This window comes from Cyprinus carpio, chromosome A25, assembly GCF_018340385.1.
Source record: "Cyprinus carpio isolate SPL01 chromosome A25, ASM1834038v1, whole genome shotgun sequence".
NCBI lineage: Eukaryota > Metazoa > Chordata > Actinopteri > Cypriniformes > Cyprinidae > Cyprinus > Cyprinus carpio.
The window spans coordinates 16,634,969-16,648,501 of NC_056596.1; the positions used below are offsets into that span (position 1 = coordinate 16,634,969).

Sequence of the window (13,533 nt, forward strand, 5' to 3'; positions counted from 1 at the left end):
TTGAAACCTCTTAGTCAGCAGTGTCATATTTCAATGTCATTGTTATACATATGGACGTTTTCAGTGCAGAAGAATTTGTTTTTGTAGTCAATTCAATTGTCAGAGGAGCTTCTGAGAAGGATCTGTTCTCTGTAAAGAAACAATATACTGTGAAAAGTGCTCATCAAATGAATTGAACTGAACAGAATCAAAATTACGGTATTAATAAATGAGACAGAATTGTATTATTTCAGACTGGACTCTGTGGATAGAAAGGGACAAGATGCTCTTATATTTACAGTAAACACCCTGCAGATTTACATTAAACACTGCAGAATTACAGTGAACACACTGCAGGAATAGAACGTACATCTGGAGAAACCGGTTCATTCACTTTTGTCTCATATTTGAGTCTGAGAAGACAGGAGGATCTCTCCGTTCAAAATACCACACATATCAAATTAGTCAACAACAACAACTAAAACAACAACAACAACAAAAAAGTTAATTATTATTATTATTATTATGATTTTTTTCTTCTGTCAGGCCAAAAGCAGACAGAGTGCATTCAGAAAGCAGGAGATAAAGTGATAGTAAAAATTATTAGAGTTTATTGAATAAACTTAGTTACATCAGTTTTCATGTTTAGTTACACAAATTCAACAAGTGTTAATATACCAAAACAAAAATTACTGCTTCCCAACAACATCATCCTGTGATGATAAATCCTTGAAATGGAGACTCTCTCTTTCTCTTATCTCTAATTTACTTGTGAAGGCAATGCAGCCCTCAACATACAGTTATGATTAAACAGTAACAGCAAAATAACATAAAAATGATTGAATTGACTGCAGTACATATATGTTATATACGTGTAGGAAGTAATGTGGAAGAGATAAAGAAACAGCATGAATGGCATACAACACAAATGTATGTTTGCTCTCTTAAATATGCTCTCTTATATATCATAAATATTATTTCTGTTACTAATTTCTGTAGTCACGTCTATAATTACACTGTTGACCCGGTCCCTATCCCTTAACCCACACTCAAACTTAACCATAACAGAAAACCTGTCCTAACCTCACCCGTATCCCACATCAATAGCAGAAACAGTGTTTTAAAATACAACATCAACACAATAAGTACTTTTTTGACATAAGTAGTAGTTAAAGTCATCTAATATAAAGTGGGACTGAATATACAATACATAGTAATTTTATACAATTGTGTTTAATAACATATGAAAGTACAACATGCATTTACTATTTCAGTTAAATTCATAAATGATATACCTCATGCAACAAATCTATTCATAAATAGACATATGACCATGATAAAATGGAAGTAGAAGTCAGTTGTTTGTCTGTTGTGTAATCTTACACAGTGAAAGTGAGGAATCAAAAACCTTAAATCCAGCATAGAGGGGTTCAGTGAATGTGGTGTTGAATGTGTGTAAGTGTGTGAGTGTGTGTGTGTCAGAGACACTGTAGAAGGACAGAGTGCCGGCCGGCCAGTCCAGATAAACTCCTACTCTTTTAGAGGAGCGTGAAGGAGCAGGAATGTTGTTGTTCTGATTGTTGTGCCAGACAACAAATCCATCACTAATGCAGAAAAGACACCAGGACTTGTTATTGTATCCAAACTTACCAACAGTCCCTTCTTTGCTGATTGTTTTGTAGGCCACTGATACACGAGCCCAGCCAGTCCGCTCAACCTCCCAGTAATGGCGTCCAGTCAGACTCTCTCGACACAGAACCTGAGGAATATATTTAAATCTCTCTGGATGATCAGGATACGGCTGCGGCTGTTCCACATATTTCACCTCTCCGTTCTCAGACAGAATGAGTTGAGTGTTTGCTGTGTTTGGATCCAGTGTGAGATCACAGAAATCTGAACACCAAAAGAGAAGAAAAACAGTTGTATACTTTTGTTTGTTGTCATTAAATGTGCAAGAGTAAGTCAGAGAAAGAACCTACATTTCTGTAGCCCTGGTTGGATCCTGAAAGGCTCTCCATGGTCCAAACTATAATGACACACACACACACACACACACCTCTTTCTTCAAACTCTTTACATTTTTTTAATTCATTGCCTTTTTAGAGTTTTATTTTCAGCAAACACTTAAGATTTCTGAAATGGAGTAATTCTGTCCATGTGGTACTTTCACTGTAAAACACTAATAAATATATAAAAACAGCATTAAAAGAATAAGGTACAACTACATTTTTTAAATAACATAGAGGTCTAATTAGTACATACAGAGATGAGAAGTACCAGCAAAAGAAATTATGATTTTGATTTCAAAGCAATGTTTTATTTTCGTGCTGCAGACATTAAGAGTTTTTAAACTTGTACCCCACATACTTGAGTATTTCCAGTGAGCAGTTTGGATCCTTCAGTTTGTCAGAGAGCAGCTGGACTCCTGCTTGTCCTGGGTGATTGTAGCTCAGATCCAGCTCTCTCAGGTGTGAGGGGTTTGAACTCAGAGCTGAAGACAGATAATGACAACCTTCCTCTGTCACCATACAGCCAGACAACCTACAGACACAACAGTGAAGCCCTCAACTCTCAAACACCTGAGAAATCATTGCTGAACTCAGTTTAAAACCAATATGCTTGTCCTTACTGCAGTTCTCATGACATCAAGGTACTGTTTATGCATGAATACACTGAAGTGACACCAAAGATCATGAAACAATAATCAGTCATGATCATTCATCACACAGACAGACACAGAACATTCACTCTAAAGTGAGTGTAAGCCAGGAGGAGTAAAATGAAACACAACTTCTTGCAACAGGCTCTTTTGAAATAACTATTTTTAACTTGACACAGCACATTAAAAACAAAATGCTGAATGCTGAACTTTGGTTATGCTAAAGAAAATAGTTTGTACAATTTTTATTATATTAGTGTAATCTGGAGACATGGGATTTCTGAGGTGTTTTTCATTGAGTCAGACATCAATGCAAACCCCTCACACTGGCCTCACTTCCTGTGTCAGCTTGATTTCAAAGATTTAACTGGGCAGAAAGAGGGGAATAGGGAAAGTGTTTGGCAATGACTGATCTTAAGGACGGACCTGCAGCCTTGACAACAACTTGAGAAATTATAAATGTATAATGTTCTAAAATACCTCAATATCTTCAGCTGACAGTTTGAACTCTTCAGTCCATCAGAGAGTAGCTTTACTCCTGAATCCTGCAGGTCATTGTTACTCAGGTCCAGCTCTCTCAGGACAGAGTTTGAGGATTGTAAAGCTGATGACACAATTTCACAATCCTGAGCAGTGAGATTACAGTCAGCAAGACTGAAACAGAGCAGAACAAATGTGAATTAAATCCTTAACCCCATTCTAAAATTATCAGTTCAGTCATATCTGTTTAATTCTTGTAAAAAGGACCAGGACATTCTAAAAATATGCAAAACAACAGTAAGTGCAATTCCATTCAGAAGAGACTCTTCATTGTGGCACATGATTAAACACTCACAGAGCTTTTCTGCAGTTGATCACAGCTGGCATCAGTCTTCTTCTGCCCTCATCTGATGTGTTGTATGTCTTGAGATCCAGCTCATCCAGCACCTCCTCTGATATCTGAAGCATGTAGGCAATTGTTGAGCAGTGAGATGGAGAGAGTTTCTTCACTCTGTGTTTGTCTGATTTCACAAACTCCTGAATCTCTCTGGACAGAGTCTGATCTTGTACTTCCAGCAGACAGAGGAACAGATTGATGGATCTTTCAGTGGAGAGTCCACGTCCATCTTTGATCTTCTCTTTAATGTACTGTGTGGTTCTCCTGATGCTCTCTGAGCTGCTCTCAGTGTGTGTCAGTAGATCCTGTAAGAGTCTCTGATTGGACTCCAGTGAGATGCCCAGCAGGAACCGCAGGAACAGATCCAGATGTCCATTTTTAATTTCTAAGGCTTTATCTATTGCACCTTTATGTAAATTGTGCAATGAATCAAATGTCTTAAGGGCTTCCATGGTGCTGCTTAAATAGCAGTAAAACACATAGAAAGCAGCGAGAAACTCCTGAACACTCAGATGAATGAAGCAGTAGACTTTCCTCTGATGAATCACAGATTCTTCCTTCAAGATCTCAGTACAAATACCACAATCAGTAATGTCTAAGCCGCTCTCTCTCAGGTCCTCCTCATACAACATCACATTGCCCTTCATCAGCTGCTTGAAAGCCACTTCAGCAAGTTTCACAATTACTTCACTGTTGGACTTCAGGAGTTTCTCTGGATCTCTTTCTTTATACTTCTGATTCCTCATGTTCATCTGAATCAGCAGGAAGTGGATGTATATTTCAGTCAGAGTTTGAGGGATTTCTGCACTCAGATCTTCTTTCAGGAGGTTTTGAAGCACAGTGGATGAGATCCAGCAGAAGACAGGGATGTGGCACATGATGTGGAGGCTTCTTGCTCTTCTGATGTGTGAGATGATTCTGCTGGCTTGATGCTCATCACTGATTCTCTTCTTGAAATATTCTTCCTTCTGAGGCTCATCAAATCCCTGAACTTCTGTCACACGGTTGATGTATTTGGAGGGGATCTGATTGGCTGCTGCTGGTCTGGAAGTGATCCAGATGAGAGCAGAGGGAAGCAGATCTCCTTCTATGAGGTTTGACATCAACACACCCACTGATGAAGACTCATTCACATCACAAACCTTCTCATTATCTGACAACATCAGTGTCATTCTGCTTTCATCCAGACCATCAAGAATGAACACAACTTTACACTCCTCATAAGTCTTTGAGTCCAGATCTTGAAGTTCAGGGTGAAAGTCCAGCAGAAATCTGTGAAGACTGTACTGATGATCTCGGATCAAGTTCAGCTCTCGAAATGGAAACACAAACATGAAATCTACATCCTGATTGGCTTCTCCCTTGGCCCAGTCTAGAATGAACTTCTGCACAGAGACAGTTTTTCCAATTCCAGCGATGCCTTTAGTAAGAACAGTCTTGATTTTGTCTTTCTTCTCATATCCTGGTTTAGATAAGGATTTAAAGATGTCATTAAAATCTATTGGATTGTTTTGTGTTCTGGATGATTTCTCCATCTGTAAAACCTCATGTTCTTCATTCACTCCTTCTCTCTCTCCTTCTATGATGTAGAGCTGTGTGTAGATCCTGTTCAAGAGGGTTTCATTCTCTTGCAGTTTGTTTCCCTCAAATAAGCAACCAAACTTGTTTATCATGCTGGTTTTGTGCTGGTCTTTGACTCTCTGCAGGAATGCTTCAGGTCTTCCCTGCCTGATGTGGGTCTGATTGTAGGATGCAATTGTATAATCTGTCTCTACAATGCTGGAATTAAAAGAAAGAACAGCAAAAATGGCAATAACAGTAATTGCATTGACTGTTGAACATTTTAAGAAACATATCAGTGTGGATTGTATACTGTATGTAGTATATTTTGGAGAACATTAAGTGTTTATTGGGTTTCTGAAACCATTATTTAATCAAGGTAAATTACAGTAAATCAGCAACTAAATATTTATACTAACTGTGGGGAAGAGGTCACTGTTCCATCATTGAATGAAATGGCAAAATCCATGGATCTTGTACTATTCATAGACACACCGCTGGGTTCTGGAGATTTTGATCTCTTCTTCCTGTTGTTTCTAACAAAACATTAACAAGTTTGTATGTTACACACACACACACACACACACACACACACACACACACACACACACACACACACACACACACACACACACACACACACACAGATACATGCACAGTATTATTGTATATTAAGATACTAATATAATACACATTTATACTATATGATATCTCAGATAGACATTTTCTACTAACAACTTTTCTGGCAGCATTCAGGCAGTTATTAAAATCTATTTGAATTATTGTTGTAATTATTAAAGATATTTACATACATTTTGACGAAAACAAGAATAAGCAATTTTGTGAATTATACAGGGTAAATTTGCTATATGCAAACATAATAGCAACAAAATTTAATTGAAAATTTTCGTTTAGAATAGACAAACTTCTGGATTAAGCCCTGCCCACGTTTGGTTTTGTCTTAATACAGATAGAAATACAAATAACTTCACACAGTACTGACTGATGTCAGCCAATGCAGACAATAACCAGATTACAGTTTGTCACTTCTCAGAAATTCCACAGCCCATCAAATACAGACTGAACACAACAACAGACACCGGCATTGGTAACACACTAATCTGACAAAATCCAACAAATAGCACTTATAGCACTGGTCAGCATCTGTTAATGTAGTGTGAAAAAGCCTATAAAAATCAACCCCACATAATTTAGTGAGTGAGAGTTGTGCTCTACTGTTTGAACTACTGAGATATAAGTCACCCTGATAAAATGTTACAAAACTGCTAATGTCATACCTGCAGTCACTGGAGGTCTCTGTTGCATCACTGATTTCAGGGGGCAGCTTGTATATGGAATTATCAGACAAAGATGCACAGCTTGATCTGGGAGAAGGAGATCTCATTTCAGACATAGTGTCTTCATTCTCTCTTTTCTCATGGGAACTCATTTTTGAAACACTGCCTTCCTGCTCTTTTGTCTCAAAAACTGCAGACCTTTGTTGAAACACAACAATGGAAAAGATAGTTAAAAACAAAAAGTTAAATAGACAGATACAAATAATTAAATACAGATTAGCAGCTGTGCATGTTCACCTGTGAAGTGAAGTTTTGTGTAGGATAATTATTTTGTAATGCACAACGACAAATGTTTTGAGCTTTTACTCAAATCAACTCACTCAATTCAGTGCATTCTGAGACTGCACACAGACAAAGCTTACTAAAAACCCCTAACTACTGGTGAACTCAAACTCAAAGTTTACTCAAGAACAGCATAGCGAGGAACTTTACCATACAGCATTTGCAGTGTGAATCCACAGAGATTATGTAGTCATTTTTAAAATATTAGTACAAATATTTTTGTAATAAATTAGTATTATATATATATTAGTAGATAAATATATAGTGAATATATATAAATATTAGTGGATTATATACAGTAGATACAGTATATTATTTAATTAGTGTAATTTGTGACATTAAAGAAAATATTATAATAGCATTACAAATGATTCACTTAAGATACATATCAATATTTAAAGGGGTCATGACATAAATTTCCTTTTGGCATATTGTCATTGTATAATGAAAATGGTGCTGAGCTGTAAAGTAATATTTTTCAGTACATTTCAAACATATCAAGTTGTTTTCCATGTTTTATTATACTAAGTTACATAATCATTTCTCACTGTTGATTCATATATTAATATTAATAAAGTGAAAAAATGTAAACACAGTAGTTTTAGTAATAAAACAAGTGGTTCTTGTGATACAGTAGAAGTGCAGAACTCAGCACTACTTTTATACTGTAAGCTAAAAAAAAATGTAAAACAACTGCAGTTATTATAATTTTTTAAGCAGACATCATGACATTCAACGATCATCTCATATTCTGCCATTTCTGCAAGAGAATCCACAATAATTCCTTCAATGATATTGTTTCCAGTCTTTTTACTGTATGGTATAATTATTGTCCTGGCAGTGAAATATCTTCAAACTCACAACAACTTACAGTATGATTCACATTAACTAACTTAGTAATTTTTGTATAATTATCTATATGGTTACATAAGAATATGTTCTGAACTTACCACAATATGCTGCCACTTAAGTGTCCAGGCACAGGTTTAAACCCTCAAAATGTTATCCTTTCTTTTACTTTCATTTATTCAGCTGGTCAAGGTGACTCTTGATTTGGTCTTGTCATGTTCTCCCTCTAGTGGTGCAGAGCATCATCACAACCTCAGCTGGGTCTCAAAGCAGTTCTGTTGTTTTTAAATGAAAGCAAAATATATATATTTCATCAGTCTGTATTCCAGTCTTCAGTGTCACATAATCCTTCCGAAATCATTTTAGTATGTTGATTAACTATTAGTGATGTTCTCTTTAGCTTTCTATTCATGAAAGAATCCTAAACAAAATGTCACAGGTTCCAAAAAATATTAAGCAGCAAAACTGTTTCCAGCGCTGGTAATAAATCAATATATTAGAATTATTTTTTTTAAGGATCATGACTCTGAAAACTGGAGTAACAGCTGATGAAAATTCTGATTTGCATCACTGAAATAACTTATATTTTTAAAGTATGTATAATAGCCTATATGTATAAATAACCTCTGACACAGAGAAGAGTGAAAACTCCTCACGCGACGGCTAAGTTACCGAACATCTGAACATTATGAACCAAATGCACATTGACGGATCTTCTTCTGTCTGTTCTGCAAAATGTAAACATATGTATATTTATGCAAGTGTAAATATTGTGGAAATATCAATGTTAATTGTGTCTAGGCAAAGACATTCCTCCTGGAACAGAGCTAACGCGGGTTTGGAGGGTATTTATTTCATACTCTGTGACAGCTTATTAAATGTAAAAATAATATTTTATTTAATGTATAAGCAGGGGAGTCATGCACTCATTATTTTTTTTTGAGGGGGCACGAGTGGGGGGTGGGGAGGTCGTCATGTGACACACAGGAGCTACAACAGCATATTGGCAAATTATTATTAAGCATTATTTATTTATTTATTTTTTTCATTTTTATTAGAAACATTCCCAGACGCATTAACTATATCATGAAATATCTCGATTCTCACCTTCATAGATTATGTTGGATAATATGTGATGGTCAAAGTAGGCTAATAATGTAATCTATTAACCATGCATAAAAACCTGTCTGTTTACTTGAGTAACAGATATGGGTGTCATGCCATAACATATTTTTATATTTCATATCTTTATATTAAATGTGAATATAACACTGAAAGTTAATGTGATATAAAAACGTTGTAAGTTAGGCTACTAATCTTTCATTGTACAGAAAGAGAGCAAATAACATTTACATTGTCAAGAACATTTTCACTGACAGTCTAGCATTCAATCACTCTCAAACACTCCCATTAAAATCACTGAAACTGTTAACACTGTGAAATCAATAACTTATTTATAGATTCGTACACACATCTGCACTTTGTTGTTTCTGACGAGAGAATTTGTCAGAAAGAGGTATTCAGTCAGCGAGCGAGTGAAGAAAGCACCGGGATTTTAGCGATGACTCATCGGAACACCTTTGATTGGTCATTGCATTCATAAGCTCAACAGAATCTTGTGTGATTGGTTATAATGCGCAGTGCTGTAAAAAACGCGTCTCTGTTATAAGTTACACGTACAACAAACTAATGTCATATTGGTATCGTGTACTGTAATCAAATGTAGCCTAAGTTATACCTGTCGAACCGTAGACTGCACACGCAGTGTTCATCTAATAAAGATCTTCATCGCTAGCAAACAATAGCCTTTGCAGACTTTAATTCAGATTTTAATTTTTAATTCAGTGCAGATCCAAAGCCACGTCTTCAACGCTCTTGATGTTTTTAAACTCTCTGTTATAACTCTGAGTGAACCGCTTCAGACGATCAGCGCGTGCGGCGGGGAACCGAACGAATCATTCAAACTGATTCATGAACAAATTCACTGTTTGATCAAGCCTTGACTCGCCTTGAACAGAATTGACTCAAGAGAATGAATCATTCGCGAATGAGCATCGCTCATTGCCCAGCGTTCGGAATAAACTGAAGCATTTTTAACTTATATTGCATTAAGATAAAGTAACGAGAGGAGCGTCGCCCATAGTAACGAAGTGAAAGTACAGATTTTTCCCAATTTTTTTAATTATGTATTAGTTATGTTAGAGTTATTTTAATATTCTTTAAAAGTATTAGTTACCCAAAAAATTTACTCAAGTAAATGTAACGAAGTAGATGATCAATGAGAAAAGTGAGATTCTATATGAATACATTAATAACTACAAAGAAACATCTACAGATTTTTGCACATCATTTGAAGCAGAAAGCTAACATCTAATGTTTTGTAAGACTGTTTTTATAAATATTATATTTAAAGCATGCAATTTCTTTGGCATATACAGATAGGAAGAGCACCCCTGTTGAGCATGCGCAATATCTGCATTTATTTTTTATGATAATTTTATAAACAAAGAAATAAATAATATTTTATTCTGAATCCAGTTTGTTTCACTTTCTTGAATTAAATTCAAATTTACAAAACAATTCAATTTCATTCTGAATGGTGAACATAAAACTAAACTAAACTAATCTAAACTAAACTAAACTAAACTAAACTAAACTAAACTAAACTAAACTAAACTAAACTAAAATAAATAGAATGTTCTCTCTCTGTCTTTCCAGAAGGGGGCGCTACATGTTCATCATAAAAGAGCACTCAGGCTCTAATCCCAATCCACCATAAATCTTCCAGTCTGATACAGTTAACTTTTGTGTGTTGAAATAATGTTATGACATCATCTAGTGTAAAATGGTAATTCCTTAATGTATTTATTCATATACTATGATTCTCTACAAAAGAACAATATATTTGAAAATCATATATATATTGCTCATCAAAATGAATTGAACTGAATCCAAATGACAGTTCATTAATTAATGAGCAGACTGAATGTACGTGATCTGTATTGTGTCAGCCTGCACTCTGTAGATAGAAAAGTTGCTCATTATAAAATTTATAGGAAACACCCTGCAGATTTACATTAAACACTGCAGATTTACAGTGAACAAACTGCAGGAATAGAACGTACATCTGGAGAAACCGGTTCATTCACTTTTGTCTCATATTCAAGTCTGAGAAGACAGGAGGATCTCAGTGACTCTGCAGTACAAAATACCACACATATCAAATTTATAAAAATATATATATTTCTGTCAGCCCAAAAGCAGACAGCAACAAGTACATTTAGAAATCAGGAGATAAAGAGATAGTAAAAATGATTAGAGTTTATTGAATAATCTTAGTTACATCAGTTTCCATGTTCCATGTTACACAAATTGAACAAGTTATTATTCTAAAACAAAAATTACTGCTTCACTGTGATGATAAATCCTTGAAATGGAGACTCCCTCTTTCTCTTATCTCTTATTTACTTGTGAAGGTAACATAGCACTCAACATACAGTTAGGATTAAACAGTAACAGCAAAATAACATAAAAATGATTGAAATGGCTGCAGTACATATATGTTATATATGTGTAGGAAGTAATGTGGAAGAGATAAAAAAAACAGCATGAATGGCATACAACACAAATGCATGTTTCCTCTCTTAAATATGCTCTCTTATATATCATAAATATTAATTCTGTTACTAATTTCTGTAGTTACGTCTATAATTACACTATTGACCCTCTCCCTATCCCTTAACCCACACTCAAACTTAACCATACCACAAAACCTGTCCTAACCTCACCCGTATCCCACATCAATAGCAGAAACAGTGTTTTGCAATACAGCATCAACACAATAAGTACTTTTTTGACATAAGTAGTAGTTAAAGTCGTCTAATATAAAGTGGGACTGAATATACAATACATAGTAATTTTACACATCTGTGTTTAACAACATATGAAAGTACAACATGCATTTACTATTTCTGTGGTTAAATTCATAAATGATATACCTCAAACACATCAAATATTTTCATAAACACACATATGACCATGATTAGGACAGAAGTAGAAGTCAGTTGTTTGTCTGTTGTGTAATCTTACACAGTGAGAGTGAGGAATCAAAAACCTTAAATCCAGCATAGAGGGGTTCATTGAATGTGGTGTTGAATGTGTGTAAGTGTGTGAGTGTGTGTGTGTGTCAGAGATGCTGTAGAAGGACAGAGTGCCGGCTGGCCAGTCCAGATACACTCCTACTCTCTTAGAGGAGAGTGAAGGAGCAGGAATGTTGTTGCTTACATTGTTGTGCCAGACAACAAATCCATCAATAGTGCAGAAAAGACACCAGGACTTGTTATTGTATCCAAATTGACCAACAGTCCCTTCTTTGCTGATTGTTTTGTAGGCCACTGCTATACGAGCCCAGCCAGTCCGCTCAACCTCCCAGTAATGGCGTCCAGTCAGACTCTCTCGACACAGAACCTGAGGAATATCTTTGAATCTCTCTGGAAGATCAGGATACGGCTGCGGCTGTTCCGCATATTTCACCTCTCCGTTCTCAGACAGAATGAGTTGAGTGTTTGCTGTGTTTGAATCCAGTGTGAGATCACATAAATCTGAACACAAAAAGAGAGGAAAAACAGTTGTATTGTTTTGTTTGTTGTAATTAAAAGTGAAAGAGTGTGTCAGAGAAAGAACCTACATTTTTGAAGTCCTGGTTGGATCCTGAAAGGCCCTCCATGGTTCAAACTTAAATGACACACACACACACACACACACTCACACAGACAGACACACACACACACACACACGGATCCTCAGACATAAAGAATTATAAGTAGAGGTCAAGTTCCAATCCATTTGTATAGTGTTTCCTCAAATATATCATTCAGTTTACAAAGCTGTATGTCTCAATGTTAGTGTCTTCAGGAGTGGACAGCTTAACAGGAAAAAGCATTTATGTATTTCTGAATGTTAGTGTCTTCAGGAGTGGAGCAAAGATATTAGAAACATCTTCGTGACATTTGTCAAGTATGGTAACCCATACTCGAAATTGGTGCTCTGCATTTAACCCATCCAAGTGCACACACACAGCAGTGAGAAGTGAACACACAACCGGAGCAGTGGGCAGCTATATATCCAGCGCCCGGGGAGCAACTGGGGGTAAGTGCCTTGCTCAAGGGCACTTCAGCCATGGGTATTGAGGGTGGAAGAGAGCCGCTGTTCATTCACGTCCCTCCCACCTACAACCCCTGCCAGCACCGAGATTCGAACCTGCGACTTCTGGTTACAAGTTCCAAATCCTCTAACCATGACCACAGGCCACAGCTGCCCCTAAGTAACTCTGTAAAACTTAATTTCAACAACAACAACAAAAAATCTCTATCCTCAAATGTAATTTTTTTTTAGTTCATTTGGAAGTCGTGTCCTAATGGTTAGAGAGTTTAACTCCTAACCCTAAGGTTGTGGGTTCGAGTCTCGGGCTGGCAATACCACGACTGAGGGTGCCCTTGAGCAAGGTACCGACCCCCAACTGCTCCCCCTACTGCTCCAAGTGTGTGTTCATGGTGTGTGTGTTGTGTGTGTGTTTCACTGCTGTGTGTGTGCACTTTGGATGGGTTTAAATGCAGAGCACGAATTCGGAGTATGGATCATGTCCTTTTTCAGTTTATTTTCAGCAAACACTTTTTTGTCCATTCTAGATTTATGGAACAGAGCAATTCTGTCCAGCTTGTGACTTGACACACACACACATGACCAACACACACACACACATACACCACACACACACACACACAAACACACACACACACACACAACACACACACACACACACACAAATATACAGGACATAAAGAATTTATAAGTAGAGTAAGTCCCATCCATTTGTATAGTGTTTCCTCAATATATATCATTCAGTTTACAAAGCTGTATGTCTCAATGTTAGTGTCTTCAGGAGTGGACAGCTTAACAGGAAAAGCTTA

The 13,533-nt window shown here is 36.4% G+C and overlaps 1 protein-coding gene across 1 annotated transcript; it reads right to left on the minus strand.

The window, feature by feature from the left end:
- Positions 1 to 567: 567 nt before the first annotated feature.
- LOC109071397 (NLR family CARD domain-containing protein 3-like) lies at positions 568 to 7,841 on the minus strand. The gene is made up of 8 exons (XM_042715732.1): positions 7,666 to 7,841; positions 6,374 to 6,571; positions 5,495 to 5,611; positions 3,474 to 5,294; positions 3,119 to 3,292; positions 2,347 to 2,520; positions 1,959 to 2,005; positions 568 to 1,872 (listed from the first exon to the last, which is right to left on the minus strand). Exons 2-8 carry the CDS (start codon positions 6,523 to 6,525, stop codon positions 1,334 to 1,336), a joined length of 3,024 nt encoding a protein of 1,007 aa, XP_042571666.1. The 5' UTR covers positions 6,526 to 6,571; positions 7,666 to 7,841; the 3' UTR covers positions 568 to 1,333.
- Between the last annotated feature and the right edge of the window lie 5,692 nt (positions 7,842 to 13,533).